Source organism: Aspergillus tanneri (assembly GCF_003426965.1).
Source record: "Aspergillus tanneri strain NIH1004 chromosome Unknown AapTan_3_pilon_pilon_pilon, whole genome shotgun sequence".
Taxonomy (NCBI): Eukaryota; Fungi; Ascomycota; class Eurotiomycetes; order Eurotiales; family Aspergillaceae; genus Aspergillus; species Aspergillus tanneri.
This window is the reverse complement of record NW_022984630.1, coordinates 1,870,513-1,886,170: the sequence shown is the minus strand read 5'-3', so window position 1 is coordinate 1,886,170 and position 15,658 is coordinate 1,870,513. Positions and strand designations below refer to the sequence as shown.

Sequence of the window (15,658 nt, the reverse complement as noted above, 5' to 3'; positions counted from 1 at the left end):
TATTGAAGAGAGTTCCTTTTAATTTTTTTTTTATTTTTTTTTTGTTCTGCCCGAGTTGTTCAATTCTTTTCTCTTTCCCCCTAGTTAGCAGCGGTCGATGACCACGAATGTGGAGCCCGAACTTTCTGCTGTTCACTTGGCGGGAACTGTGGAGAAAAAAGTACACAAGAGAAGGGGAGTGAGAGGAGAGAACGTACACAGTGGAGGTCAATGGCACCGACAAAGAGACCACAGAGGGAGGATGGAAGGGACAAGAGGGAGATTGGGGATGGATAGAGGTATGGAACCATGAGGATGTCGTGGATCGAGTCCAGACGGAAGACAACAAGAGATCGAAAAGTACCAAGATCACACAGTAGTTATCCGAGGAGACAATTAGTGCCTGAGGCTAGGCCTAAGGCAGCTTAATTTAATTAATTATTTAGTCTTCCACTACGTATAGATGTCTATTCAGGATTAATTGATGTTTATTTCTTATGATCATCCATCTCCCGAAAAAAAAAAAAAAAAACGAGCGAGACTTGATATCCATCGATCTATGGAGTATGGAGTAAATATCCTGGATCGTCACCGCAAATGATCGTCTGACCCTCAGCACCCTGCTGATGTTCTCTTTTTTCTTTTTCTTTTTTCTTTTTCGTTTTTCTTTACTTCTTTCTTCTTTCTTCTTTCTTTCTTCTTTCTTTTTGACCCCATTGCGTCTTCCTGTCTCAAAGATCGACTCTTTCTTTCTTTCCCGTGTCCACATATGACTCCCCCTGAACCAGACCTCGGGATGGACCCTTTACCTAACATGATTATTCAGGCCCCTCCGCTAGTCATCCGTGCGCAACCTTAGCTGCAATAAGAATCGGGAGCTGCAAGTTCCTTACACGGGCTTTCCGTGGCTCCTTTGTTTCAGATGCAATACAGGGCCTGGATTTAACCTCAATTTCATCCCGATTAGATCCTGACGTGAACTAAATATACCTACGACCATGTAGCGACAAGAACTACAATCATGACAACAAGCCAGTGCAACAGTTAGATCTGGTTCTAACGGATGACGAGACGGGCTTACCGACTCGTCCTTTTGACACAGTAAAAACAATTCATAAAAAGCAAGGTAGAGAGGGAACCATGCAATACATATCCAAAACCCAGGCGCCACGATCTATGATCCAGCGAATGAAGAAAAGCTCCACCTGATATACAGTGCAAATATGAAATCGTAAGGGTAACAGGGAATCCGGAAAGGTGAGCATGATAGGAGAGATTTGAGAGAAGGAACGGAGAAAAGGGAAGAATAGAAAAGAGAAGGAAATCCAGACGCAGAAGGTTCCCTCAAGCGATTACTTCTTGAACATCGCTATCACATCCTCCTTGCGCCACTCAAGGTCCAGCTGCCCGTCATATACAGTGTTGAGAACTCGCCGTGTCCGGTCATACGCTTCCTCGTACCGGCCCTCACATTCTCGCAGCACCTTCATTACCAGGCTTCGGCTGAGGCCAGGGTCGTCTGCATCCCCAAAGTGCTTCTCGACTCGCTTCTTGAGCAGCTCAATCCCTCGCCGGATCTCCTTTGCATCGTACGTCGTCAGCACTTTCTTGGCCGCCGACCGGGAGTGGCTGGGGCGGCTGGCGATACTTGTGGGGTTGTGGTTGGCGGCCAATAACGCCTCTGATGACTCCACAAAATCAAGTAGCCTACCCAGTGGTCGGTGGATAACGGAGTCCAGGTAGAGCTTCATGTGTTCCCGGAGAACCTGATGTGCCAGATCCCGCCATTTCTCTAGAACCGGCAAGCCCCGAACATCCACCTCCTCGATGTAGTGATTCATGTTTTCGATTAGAAGAATGTGGTAATTGAGAATCTCTTTGTCTTCGGGGTCACCCGAGGCGGCCGCCGTCCCAGTGGCTTGCCCTGGTGCCTCCTTAGCGATGAACTTCAGGGATTCCCACATGGCCTGATTAATGCGGTTATATGCCTCGTTCACGCTGACTCGGATGTCGCAGAATTCCTGGGACGGCTGGGAGAGCATGCTCTCCACAGCGGTAGAGAAATGGGGGAAGACCCGAATGAACGAAATAACTCCTTTCCGCTTGTTTACCTTTACCTTGGTTTCTTCAATTCCACGAATCTGCTCATCTACGAAGCGATTGAACAGGCCAACCAAGCGCGAGTGGAGCTTTTGAAGGGAGTGAATGACGAAGTCTTGGTTGGTTTCATCGAACTTGGACATGGCTTTCTCCAGAGCGAACAGAATGCCGATTCCCTGTAATGGATCGGCGTGCAGGGCCCAGTCCACCAGATTTTGCATATCCGTCGGCCAAAACGCAAAGAGCTCGTCCATAAAATGTTCGACCTTTTTTGCCATTCCCCGGTCGGGGTCATGCGACTGGCTGGTCCTGAAGTCCGGCAGGCGGCGGTCTTCGGGGTTTGCCGAGGCGACTAGGTCCGGGAAGTCGATGCTTGAAAGGGAACTCAGGTGAAAGTAGTGAAGGACAAAATTTTGTTCCTCCGATATCATATTCAACGTTTCGTGGAGTGTACCCGCAAATGCTTCACACGGCTCGAGCTTTCCGTGTTGCTTGTCGCCAAAGGAGAGCCGGAGACCTGCTGCGGCTTTCATGGTTTTGCCTCTTCTCACGGTTAGTTTCCGTGCTGCCATTGCGATACTCTCGTTCTCCTTCTCCTTCTCTTGATGCGTAAACAGGAGTTCCTGCTCCTCTCCTGTGGGCTTTCTTGCTGCTCTTTTCCACGCTAGGATGTTGTCCCGGAACTCGTTCTGGTACGGGAGTCTCGCCTGTTGTTCATAAAGAGAGATCAAGGCCTGCCATTCCGATCCACTAACTTCTCTCGCAAAGAGCATCAACGCATTGTACATCCATAGCTCCCTCCGGAAGTGGCTTCTAGCCTCACTGTCTAGCTTTCGAGGATCTTTAGTGCCACTGGACGCCGCATCAACCCTCTTCTGCTCAGCAACCTTGTAAGCAATTGCCATGAACTGCTTGAGCCGCTGCAGAAATGTGTGAGACTGAAAGCGGTACTCCTCTTTCTTCTCCTTGATGGCACGCATCTGTCCAATTTCTGTGTCAGCGTACACGCCCACGCTGAGATGATCGCCTGCATTGTCAACAAGTCGTTTCTTGTTCTGCCAGATATTGGAGTCAATCATAACCATAGCCTTGTATAACGTGGACAGTGCAGTCTCGGTGTCTCTCAGTCCATCTGGGTTGCTCAAAGAGGCCTCTTTCAGTGACCGCAGGTCAGTCGAAGAGATGGAAAGGGTCTTTAATAGATTCTGCAACTCATTGTGAAGGAGCTTCTGGTTGGCAGTTTGCACCTGCAATCCTTGAGATTGCGTCTCTATATATGATACGTCTTCGTGAAGGGTCTGTTCCTAGGTTAGCGGGCCAAAATGGATATCACAGGGACTAGAGATCTCAGACTGGGGTTATCGGAACGACTCACGTTTAATTCATGGGAGTACAGAGTGAGAAGATTATCCAGCTCTTCGCACTCCTCGACAGTTTTGTCGATCAACCTAGCAAGCTGATCAACTTTCCCTTCTTGTTGTTCAAGGTTACCAAGCCAGCTGGTAGCCTCTACACGCCCGATTTCGCGACGGATATCAGCCTCAAGGTCTTCGATTTTATTTTCGTCATTTAAGCGCCCATTCCAACCGAGGTCAGTCAGTATGTCGTCGAAGTCAACACCACGGCCTTCTAGTACACTGGGTTCAATACCAAGTGCTTGACAATATTTGATTGTGTTGTCTTGATGACGCCTGCGACGACGATCATGAGGCGAAGGGGACACCGACCCCGTTCTTTCATCCACAAAAACCTTGACAGCAGCCCTTGAAGTACCTCGGGGCTCTTCTGGGGCATCGACGGATATCGTAGGAGTCTCAACTGCAGCCACCTGCTTCACCTCAACGGGTGGTGGTTCCTTTGCAGGAGATGCGATTGGCGATGGTGAGGGAGGGGTTTCCTTATCTGGTGTCCCAGGTACTGTCGTATTTGCGGGGTCTGTATTCGTTCGAAGGAATGGCGCCGGTACCACACCAGTGATCCCGTCTGGCTCAGTCATTTCGACCCGTTGCTTCTTTGCAGCTGCCAATAATCTCTCACCTGCGCCACCCGGTCTAGGTTTGAAAGTACCTTGAGTAGTTGCAGGCTTGAGAAAGGTTCCTACTACATCTTTACTTTGCTTTTTCGTAATCATTGGACCAAGACCGGGACGGTGTGTATCTGGATCGCCATCCACCGATGCTGTAGATCGCTCGAGTGGGCTGTATGGGGGGGAAATCGGAACGCTATCTGGGACTGGCTCGTCAGGCTCTGCTTCTTTGGTGTTAGACGGGGTTGTCGTCGTATTAGCTGCAATTGGAGAAATGACATCTCTAGACGAAGCAGGCTTCAATGTAGGAGGCACATTTACAGAAGACACACCGACCGAGCTCGCCAAGGTCATATTATCGCGAGGCTCAGCTTGTACCTCTGGTGCCAGGGATTTTGCAGGGTCCCCGTTTGGCCCTCTATTACTTCCTGGACTTTGCGTTATATTGTTGTTATCAGTAGGGATTGATCTTGGGGTATTCGGCCGAAGGCCATCTTTATTGCGTCTGGTATCGGGAGAGCTTGAGCTTGAGTCTTGTGTGCGCAGCATGGGCCTGGGTTCAGGAAGAGACCTCTCATCGCGAGATGATGGTGGCCTGGCTTCTTGGTGTGAAGAAATCGATGTACTTTCCTCAAAATCTCCGCTAGGCCTGTCCCGTTGCGTTGCAGGTGGTGAAGTCAGTAGGCTGCTAGGAACATCCTTATCCCTTGGTGGCTCAGGTGGTAAATGCATAGGGGCTTTTGGCATCCTATTTTCAGGAGCAACACGTTCGGTGGAACGCGGCGGTGGCTGATTTCGTTGATCAACAGGAAACGGCGGCGGTGGATGCTGAGGCGGCGCAAACGGTGGGGGGCCACTTCTCCCAGATTGACCCGTTGAGGGCCTCGACATGTGCTCTCGACTCCTTTGAGCTCGTAAGGCCTGGTCTTCGGAGGGCAATCGACGAGGTCCGTCTCGACTTTGTGCACGACTCGAGTATGGCGACTGAGACCGAGCGCCTTGTGGGGAGCCTGGGCGCGGTGGTGGAATAGCCACCTCAGGGCGTGCGGGTCCTTGAGTAGGACCTCTTGCATTCGCACTTGAAGGTCCCACTGCCACTGGTCCAGTAGCCGGCGACCCGGAAAGTAGCTGTCGTTCACGATCGTCGAACCCTATAAGGTCTGGCAATTTGCCCCCCGTATACTTCCTATAGATCTTCACTAGACTGCCGATGAAGAACTCCTTTTCCTTGGAGGTTCTAGCATGCCAATAGTAAGGCTTTCCCACAGATACCAGAAAACCAAGATTCGATGCCCACTGCTTCTGCTGCTGTTCCATTGGGGATGACGGTGACAATGCACTGTACGATTGAATTGAAGACAAATCGTCAAGCATCCACGTCTTGCCTATGGAAAATGACCCATCGTTATTTTCCCTAGCCTTATGCATCCGAACCCTACCAGACCTCCTCACTGAAACAATTATCACTCGTGGCTTCTTGTTTTCGGGGGGTGAAGTTGGTGGTGCCGGGGTGGATGGGTAGGCAGCATCCTCCGTGATTCGAACATGTGTTATGTAGGATTCAATCACTGCGGTAAAGGTCAGTGGTCTAATTTGCAATTTCCTTCCCCCCCCTTTCAATCCCCGCCTATTCTCCAAGTATAAAGCTATTACAATTGAGCGCGTAGTGAACAGAAAATGATAATAGCGTATCCCAAGGTATTGCAGTTTAGCCTTGTGAACACGAGGTATAGCAATCGCATAACCGATGTCAACAAATCTACAAAGAGGAAATGCACGTACAGGTATTATCATTGTCTTTCTTTGAGAAACAACTCTGAATGATTCGTTTCTTTTCGTCTTCGAATTTTTCGGCCCTCGACATTGTCCCATCCCCAGGTGCGGGCATACCACCATTGCGACCATCACCACCTCGACGCGGATCTCTTTGAGGTGGTAGGTCGCTTCGCGGAGGGCCCCTTGGGCGATCACGGCCATTCATTGTTCCTCAATTCTGGAAAGCCTCAGTTATTCAGGAGGCTAGATGGACATGATCGGGTTTGTCGGATGGAATCACAAGGGAACGGGCGGGTTGAGCTCTAGGGGAGGTAGTCGGAGGGTTGATTATCGTAAATAACAAGGTTTTTCCCTTAATAAGTGACCAGTAATTGGGGAAGAGCCAGATTAGACGTTGGTACTCCAAATTCAAAGTACGCCGAGGATTGAAGTGCAAGAGGCAGTAGGAATCGTGAATTAGCTCATTGACCGGTGGGAATAGTGGCACCGGGCGGACACTAGCCCGGTTGGAGAGCGGGCGGAGAGATGAAACGGGGCGTACAAAGCAAGGTTGGTAGCGAGTGGTAAGTGACTCGACGTCTTTGTATAATCTGAGGTGGGAATAATCTCAGGATGTCAACCATTCATGCCTGTCTAATCCACCTATATATAACCATAACTAATCCACCCTCCAGTTGTATGTTGTTTCCTTCCAACTTTCGAGTACCTACAGAATAGGTAACGCAGCATGTCACGAGGGTCCACGTGAGTCCCAGTCGGTGGTGCTTTGGTTGTCCAATGAAAAGTATTCACCTCGCCTACCGCCTTTTGCGTTGTTTTTTTTATTCTGCCCTATATTTTTTTTTTTTTTTTTTTGGTTTAATTTCTTCTCTCCCGATCAAAGTGACTGAAAGACCTCGGCCGCAAGTGGTTCTTGCTTTCTTGCCTGCTCATAAGTGAGTCTACAGTGATCTGTCTCTATATCTGTGCAAAAGGTCAAGAAGCTATCTGCCACAAAAATGGGACCGGACAAGAAGGTACTTTTCCATGGCGATTATTTACACCAGAAGTACTTGCTGACAATTTTTTCAATCACATAGACGAAAAACACGGAGTCGCCTCCAGCGCAGTTAGTCGCCTCGATTGGTGCTTTCTTAACCGAGTTTGGTTTTACAAAGACCAATGCGGCGTTTACAAAAGAACAAGCCGGTAAATCCACAACCAAATCGCAGACCGATGTGAAGAAAGTGCCGTCGTTACTCGAGATTTTTCAGAACTGGGAAAGCCAGGCAGACAAGACAAGCCCAGCCAAATTATGCTCTAGCTCTAGCTCTAGCTCTTCAGACACTAGCAGCAGCGAGGACAGCGATAGCTGCTCCAGCGATTCCGACGTGGAAATGAACGATGCGCCCAAGACGAAACCAAAGAAAGAAACGAGGAGTTCCTCACCTTCCTCGTCCTCTTCGTCTTCATCTTCTTCGGGTTCCGACAGTGATGCCGATGATGAAGATGACGACGAAGTAGCCCCTACACCTTCCACTGCTTCCAAGCAGCAGGGTACCAAACGGAAGGCTGAATCTACTCCATCATCTTCTGATTCCTCATCCGAATCCGACTCAGACGAAGCTCCTAAGAGCAAGAAGGCCAAGATATCACCCAGCGCAAAACCTTCATCGGAACCTTCCTCTTCTGAGTCCTCATCCGACTCCTCTTCCAGCAGTGAGAGCGACGCATCGCCCGACTCGTCTTCCTCTGACTCTTCATCTGATTCCTCATCAGACGCGTCAGATTCTTCATCCGAATCCGGGGACGATAGCAAGAAAGTGCTGAAGAAGGCGGCCAAGACGCCCCTGCCTCCTTCGGACTCGAGTTCGAGTGGTTCTAGCAACGATTCTTCGTCTGATTCTTCTTCATCAGATGAGGATTCGGACAAGGAAGATGAAAAGGAAAACAAAGGCTCGTCTTCCTCCAGCGACTCCAGCGGAACTCTCCAAGAGTCTGACTCACTCGCTCCCAAGTCCAAGAAGCCGACTCAACAGACTAGCTCGTCAAGTGCTAGTCCGGCTCCAGGAAACAACCCATCTCAGAAGAAGCACACAGGTGCGCGTCCGACCCCGCTGGCGTTGCTTAGTGAACAGTCACACAACCATCCCTCCAACACCTATGTTCCCTATGCATACGCTGAGAAGGCATATCAGGACTTGATTGTCACTCGTGGTAAGGGATTTACGAAAGAAAAGAACAAGAAGAAGCGTGGTTCGTACCGTGGAGGGCCGATCGACATTTCTGGTGGGAAATCATTCAAGTTTGACGACTAAAAGGTGTCGACACAATTCCGAACCTGATCGACTGAGCCAGCCTAGCTGGGTTTACAGGCTATTTAATGCACTTCTACAAAAGTTTAGTAGATCTAGATTTGCTTATTTAGATCGTTTCCGCTGTTTCGCTTCCAAGCAAGGCGCTTCTGGAGCTTGGGTAGAATTTTTATTTTTTACACTTCGATAAAACTTTTTTTTTTTTTTTTGCTCATTTTTATTATTTTTGGTGACTATTAAATTCTCGTAAATTTTTCTATCGTCGTCTATATTATGTATATGTAACATTTCGAAACAATTTCCAGTATTGGAGAAACAATTAACCTGCCAACGTGGTCACCGTTACTGCAGGCACCCAATATCAAATCACACGTAGATGATATTCCAGGTGATTGAAACCAAAAGTTGATAAACCAATTCCTCAAGATGCATTTTCCTAGCCGCGACGCCTCCATGCCCCAGTTTCTTCAAGACGTTTCCATCGGCGGTCCCAAGAAGTAAACTTCTCATTTAATATATCGTCTTCTCCAACGGAACTGAACGGCTGCTGAACCCGGAGTTTCGAAAATTGAGTTGGGTTTCTAGGGTCTGGTCGTTCGTAGCCTGATAAACCTAGTATCTGGTTGGGAGAGGAGGAGCTGTCTGCGTTCAAGTCGAAAGAGTCGATATCGAGAGTGTTCTGGTACCATTCCCGGCAGGGACCGGTCAAATCATCCGTGGATGCAAAATCTAATTGAACGACTGCGTCGGCAATTCCAGTATAAATGGTTGGTGACAAAGCAGATGGCGAAGACATGGTGTAAACCGCACCGCGATACGCACGATTTGAGCGACTTGAGCGAGCTCGTGCCCGGCTTGAATTTGAGAGGGCTGGAGGCTGATATGAAAGAAATATGGTGAGATCTTTGCGAGGGTATGTGATGCTATTGAAAGTGCCATTGGTGCAGGAAGTGATTTTGCTGTTTGGAGACTGCATGTGGTGGTTGTGAGGGGGCAACAGAGAAGCCAGTCTAGTCTCTAAATAACTGTAGGTTTTTGGCATGCGAAGGTCAAAGATCTTCACGACAGCGTCTCCACCTGCACCAACGAAGAATCGATCATTGGCAAAAGGATGGACGCAATATATAGGGTTTTGATCGGTGACATCTCGATACATGGCCTCATATGGCTTGTCTGAACGGAGGTCATGGAGTCTATATGATCGAGCGCAACGGGTTAGCAGTCTGGTATCAAGCAAAACGAAGTAGGAATGGAAAAGCAAAGGAATGGAGATACCTGATAACGCGATCACCCCAAGCTGCAAGAAAGGCGTCTCCCGAAGACCCTCGGGAGAACTGTGCATTGAGAGGAGCGATTGCACTAACACTGGTATTTGGAGTAAGACCGACTTGTGCTTCAAGGTCCAATGAATTCACGCTTATTTCACGATCAAGCGAAAGGCAATTGGGGGTGATAGTTGAAATGGCCAGAGCATCGTCGGGTCGTCCTGTACCAACGGCAAATCGATATGGAGACAGAAATCTGGAGTACTTATTCCGTGTCACGTTCTCCGGATCAATTCGGAGACGAGCAAATGCGTCAACATTTGTCTCTCCTGTTGTCGTGTTATAGAATGCTATCGATCCATTGTTAAAATGAGCAGCGAGAATCGGCTCCGGTCCATCACTCAAATCGATCCGTTCAATTTCTAAACCGAAAGTTGAAAACTGTTGTTTGTATTCATGGGTCTCTTCATCAGGAGAAATTGCGAGATGAACAAGCTCCCCGCGCAGTCGACCGAATATCAAGTGCTCTTTTCCCGCTTCCCTTGCATAATGACCGGGCTTCAAGATGTGAACCCCACAGATATCATCATGGCTGCTGATGTGATCCAGGTCATTGAACACAAACCATCTCTCATCTTGATTCGCGCCGGTTTGCTTGATCCGCAATGCTAGTTCATCGGCCGCGCCCCATGCCAATACTTCCCTTCGGTCCTCCCATCTATCCCCATTCCACACTTCATAGGAGTCAATTGCAGGACGATAACCATGGGTAGGGTTGTCCCGTCTGGTCGCTCGATGAGACCCAACCTTCACTGCGTTCTGGGACTGAAGGACGAACCGGCCAATTACGGCGTGTCTATCCAGGGCTCGAGAGCGCGAGGTAAGGGCCTGGGCAGCATCTTTCCAGAATAGAGGAGTCTTGATATCTGGAAATCGACTTTTCACAAAAGCGCGGTAGATTCGCCAGTCCTCGGCAGCAATGACCTCATGTAAGCGCCGACAGGTCTGGGCGAGGCGAGCCAAGGCACTGGCGGAGGGGAGATAGGTCGCAATATGATAAACGATCTCCGGAGGCAGTCGAGACAGCATAACTAGAGTCAAAGGACATAGAAATGCAATCTATTCCATAGATAAAATGTAGGTAGAATCAACGCGACAAGGATAATTGAGTCACTTATGGTGGCGCAAAAAAATTAATCAACACTCCTAGAGAAGGTACTGGAGAGGAATAATCAAACTCACACATAGGGTAACCTAAACAAATAAATACTCAAAACATCAAGACTAGTTGTTCCAAGTGTATGGGACTTAGTTACCGCGGCGATTTAGGGCATTCTGAGATTAACGACAACAGGAGAGGGCTGTACGGCCCATCAGTCATTGCAGGGATACGATCCAGCAGAGTCATAGTTTGACTCATCATTAACAAGCACTCTCCACTGTGACAGCAGCAAGTAATTTATGTAGTTAAGGGATAAAGGAGCTCAGAGACTCTCTATATATCATACAGACCGACCGTTACTGAAGTCCACTAAAAGAAAGGGAAGAAATGATACTATCGCCTTATGTCATTGTCCTTATCGCTGACTTAACGTACTTTACCGCCTGCCGCCCAAGACCGCCTTCCGCCCAATTTCCCAACATCAACACCACGTTGAAAATGAAGATTTAGAGCCACATACAATTAGAATTATACAGAGATCTTTTGAAGTAATAAAATTAACACCTAATACGCCTATACAACTATTTTTTTTAGTTCCGAAAGCGCTGTGGTAGCCGGATCTGCCTGCCTCGACAGTTTCTGGTGGGAGGGGCCTTATTAACAACTTCAGGCGCTGGGGCAGCAACAACTTCTTGGTTCTTTAATTTTGATGTTACTGGGGACTTTTTCTTGTCTATTCTGGCCGTTTTAAAGTTATTTTAAGGCTGTACAGATGCTTCCTGGAGGCGGGCTTTTTATGCAGAGGCCCTTATATCCTTTTGTTCTTGCAACATTCGTTGTTTATCTTCCTTTACCTGTTAACAGCGTAGCTTCTCTTCCTCTTTTAAGGCCTTGGCAAGCTGTATTTGTAGAGCCTTCTCCTGGTTAAGCTGCCGAACCTAATAAACTTTCCCTCGAGAGTAAAAAACTGCACCACCACCCTTAGGGGCCTGGATTTTAAACTGCAGGTTTTCCACACTGGCAGCACTTCTTTTTATTCTCACATATTTTTCTAAGGCCTGCATTCTCCATTTCAAGTAAGATATTCTCTGTAGAGAGGTGGTGCATGGTACAGCTTAATATCTTAGTGTTTTTATCCTTAATATCTGTAAAAATCTCTTTAATAAGCCGCTCAATCTTTCTCCAATCTTCTGCATGTAGAACAGACCTAGAAGAGCCACTAGAAAAGGGCCGTTGGCCCTCTATTTTTTTAAAACAGGCCAATACAACTTTAGGATTAAAAAGCTATAAGCCAACCAATCTCCATGCACTTTTAATATTTCTTGCAGATAAGGCCTTTTTCCATGCAGGCCAGAATAGCCTGAAGAAGTCCCGCTTTGTAATAGTGCTTAGGCCCTGGCATTCTTGTAAATAAGCCTTTAAACTATTACTGTAAGCAGTTGCAAGCAGCCCAAAGATACTGGTATCTAGCGGTTGCAAGGAATAAGTAGAATAAGGCGGATAAGTAGCCACAAGGATTCTATTAGCTTTATAATAGTTCAAGAACTTTATGGTAATATAAGAACCGTGACCATCTAAGATTAGAAGCCTCCAACGCCTGCCTGCTTTGGCCTTGGTCTCCTAGTTAAATACCTGCTTTAACCATGCAAATCCAAGGTTGTTGTTGGTCCAGCCAGTCTTTAAGGAGGTAAAGAAACATTGGTGTTCTGCAGGGTTAAAGTCCTGCAGCTAGGTATCTTGAAGTTTTCCAGATAACACTTGGTAAATTAAGCCCGGAGATAAAGTAGTTTAATCTACACATATACAAGTAATTAAAGTAATCTATTCCCGATTACTATTTTAAATATATTAAGTATTGTCTCCTTGGTTATACTAACACCTGGAAAAGATCCTCTTGGCCTTAGAAAGTATACTAATAAGGAATCCTTGTCACAGGCTGAACCTGTAACATACTATATAGGGCGCTAGATGCGACTGATCTTCGATCAGTCGTCTTGTACCTTTTTATATGGTCAAGTGGTTTTATCTCTACTAGCGCAGAGACAACCAAACCATCACAATCCTTTCTCGTTTATATTATATATATCCTGCTGCTGTATCTCATATTCCTTTATCTTCTTGCCCAGATATTCAAAGTACAGAGAGTATTTAAATGCAGAATCAGCCCGCTTGTGTGCAGAATTAATACTAGTTGTATAGTAAAAGATAAGGTCTTTCTAGTATCTCTTATAAAAGCGGCCTGGCCACTGTTTTCCAGGCTTGGTTCTAGTAATTTCCTTGGCGAAATTCCTCAGCATCTCATGCGTACAGTAAAGACCTCTTGTAGATGGTTTATTTAGGTAATCCAGAAGCTCTCTGGTCTGTTGGTTGTTAAGTAATCGCTGCTTTTTATATTGCTGCGTTCTTGGCTGCTGAACTCCGCGGTGATGCCTTGAGAGAGTTGTTTAGTTAATACTAAATTAATTTACAATTTTAGTATAGGTAAAACGTTCCCCTATATTTAAGGAATCGATTGCTTCTATCACTGCTTTCAGAGGATCCATATTGAATAAGTTATGGTGGCTTAAAAATCTACAGTTGTTTAGTCAGTGAGGAGATATTTTGAGCGGCAGGCGGTGACGGGCGGCAAGCGGTAAAGTGCGTTATCTCGTGCGGGGTTTTGACCCTCATTAAGAACGAAAGGAGAGATTTCTGCAAACACGAGCATTCGGTCTCTCCTACCTAGTCTCACTGCACTTTCGACTGAGTCACTTCAAAAAATGCTCTCCCCAATTGTGGATCGGGCATTTGCCTTTATACTTGGTCATATTAAGACTAGCTAACTACATAGGCGGATACCTCTTCCTGCGGGGAAGTATTCTCCTAATGGTAAGTCCACCCTGATGGAAGGTTTTGTCGAGCTCGACCAAACTAAGGAACGAAAATTAGCTAGTTAGTGGTTCCCTGGCATAGTATATAGATAAGAGGCGATGTCAGCGTTCACTAGCTCTGCTGTTTGTGTAACTGCCAACAGTCCCATCTTCCATCCATGCTTGTCGATAATAGTTTTCAATCCACGTCTACTGTGGTCCCCTGGCTGTGACAAAAATGGCTGTTTCTCCAGTCATAGTTTTAGCTGGCGTTGCCCTCGCTATAATCCTGTTTCACAAGTTGGTTGTATACCCGGCCTTCCTATCTCCATTGTCAAAAATTCCAAATGCGCACTGGACAGCCCCGATATCTCCTGCTTGGATTCTTTGGAGGCGTTTCAAGTGCCAGAACAACCGAACCATCCATGCGGCTCATGATAGGCTTGGTCCTATTGTACGGCTATCGCCCTCAGAGATATCTATCAACTGTGTTGATGGAGGCATCAAGTCTGTATACTCGGGTGGTTTTGAGAAACATGAATGGTATCCGCGGGTTTTTGGATCCCTTGGGTAAGAGCTTATCCCTTGGAAACCAGTAGGCGTACTACAGCTAATGAAGTGTTGGCCCGTATACAGGACTGTCAGTATGTTTACCATGACTGACAGTAAAACTCACTCAAACCGCAAAAGGATGCTGTCCAATATCTACAGCAAGTCCTTCTTGCAGTCATCGCCTCACATGCGTCTCATATCAAAGACGATTCTCTTTGATCGCTTCCTGCCAATTCTCAATGAAGCTGTCTCTTCTAAGACACCCATTGAATTTCTCGACCTTGTCCAGGGCGTCACTATGGACTTTGTTTCGGCATATTTGTTTGGTCTGACCAATGGGACCAACCTCCTTCAAGATCCACCCTACCGGCAGAGGCTACTTCAACTGTACCACTCCAGGAAGCAGTATGAATTTTACCACCAGGAAATTCCGAATCTGGTGTCCTGGTTGAAGGTCTTGGGCATTAATTTGATCCCCAAATGGTGCGGTGAAGCCAACGACGCACTAGATGCATGGGGGCTGGATATGTGCGACAAGGCGGAGCAAAGCCTTGGATCGGCCGAGCTCCAAGTTGAACCCGTCGTATATAAGCATCTCAAGCAGGCCTTGTCTAGGCAACCCCCTGCGACAAAGGGGGGCTCAAAGGAGAACCTTAAACATGAGCGGATTGAGATCGCTTGTGAATTATATGACCAACTTACAGCTGGCTTCGAGACCAGCGCTATAGCCTTAACCTATCTCTTGTGGGAGATGTCCCAGCACCCGGATCTGCAAAAGGAGCTCCGCGAAGAACTATTAACCTTAGAGCCGAAGATTCTGTACCCTAGGCCTTCTATATCGGTGGGTCTGCCATCGTCGAAGTCCATTGACTCGTTGCCTCTCTTGGAGGCTATCGTCACAGAGACACTGCGTCTTCATGCTCCAATTCCTGGAATTCAGCCTCGCGTCACCCCGTCGCCTTCTTGTAGCTTGGCTGGTTATAATGATATTCCTGCCAACATAAGAGTGAACGCGCAAGCTTACTCGCTGCACCGCAATCCGGATGTATTTCCGGCTCCCGAGACCTGGCAGCCTAAGCGGTGGCTCAAAGACAGCAATTTGTCATCTGATATCGAGGAAATGAGGCGATGGTTCTGGGCCTTTGGTAGTGGTGGGAGAATGTGCGTGGGGAGCAATTTAGCTTTGCAAGGTAGAGTATCGCATGCATTTTCTTGAAGACCGCAAGCTGATGCCTTGTCAGAGATAAAGCTGGTAGTTGCCACCATCTATACCAACTTCAAAACCTCTATCATTGATGATACGGGCATCGAAGCAATCGATGCGTACACAGTGAAGCCTGAGGGGGAGAAACTGGTTCTCAAATTCGACTCTGTGTAGTCGTCAGAATGCCATTTACTTACCTTTCTTGTTCTCCCACACTAAATCCAATATAAACCAACATTACCATGAGGGGACAGTCGAAGGAAAAGAAACAATTGTTTCAAGGTATAACATGTAGTAATGTACAGATTGGGATGTATGCAAGCCCCCACACCAAATCCCGTTCCCAGTCATCTGGTTGAAATGAATAGCGCAACCATTTATTCGTAGTTTGCCCTCAAACGAAAGGAAAATCCGAAACTCCAAGTACAGAATATTATCACGAACGCATCAA

General features: G+C 47.2%; 4 protein-coding genes across 4 annotated transcripts; 2 read left to right on the top strand and 2 right to left on the bottom strand.

Annotated features, from left to right (window-relative positions):
* Positions 1–1,331: 1,331 nt before the first annotated feature.
* Positions 1,332–6,086, bottom strand: ATNIH1004_004421 (GTP-Rho binding exocyst subunit SEC3; the record flags this gene model as incomplete). The annotated part of the gene is made up of 3 exons (XM_033569091.1): positions 1,332–3,377; positions 3,455–5,673; positions 5,888–6,086. The coding sequence occupies 3 exons, from the start codon at positions 6,084–6,086 to the stop codon at positions 1,332–1,334; spliced, it is 4,464 nt and encodes a 1,487-aa protein (XP_033427897.1).
* Positions 6,087–6,879: 793 nt separating this feature from the next.
* ATNIH1004_004420 (nucleolar and coiled-body phosphoprotein 1 family protein) lies at positions 6,880–8,178 on the top strand (the record flags this gene model as incomplete). The annotated part of the gene is made up of 2 exons (XM_033569090.1): positions 6,880–6,897; positions 6,961–8,178. 2 exons carry the CDS (start codon positions 6,880–6,882, stop codon positions 8,176–8,178), a joined length of 1,236 nt encoding a protein of 411 aa, XP_033427896.1.
* A 433-nt stretch (positions 8,179–8,611) lies between these two features.
* Positions 8,612–10,529, bottom strand: ATNIH1004_004419 (F-box/WD repeat-containing protein; the record flags this gene model as incomplete). Its single annotated transcript, XM_033569089.1, has 2 exons — positions 8,612–9,368; positions 9,451–10,529. The coding sequence occupies 2 exons, from the start codon at positions 10,527–10,529 to the stop codon at positions 8,612–8,614; spliced, it is 1,836 nt and encodes a 611-aa protein (XP_033427895.1).
* A 3,160-nt stretch (positions 10,530–13,689) lies between these two features.
* On the top strand, positions 13,690–15,381 carry ATNIH1004_004418 (cytochrome P450; the record flags this gene model as incomplete). Its single annotated transcript, XM_033569088.1, has 3 exons — positions 13,690–14,021; positions 14,088–15,193; positions 15,245–15,381. The coding sequence occupies 3 exons, from the start codon at positions 13,690–13,692 to the stop codon at positions 15,379–15,381; spliced, it is 1,575 nt and encodes a 524-aa protein (XP_033427894.1).
* Positions 15,382–15,658: the final 277 nt, after the last annotated feature.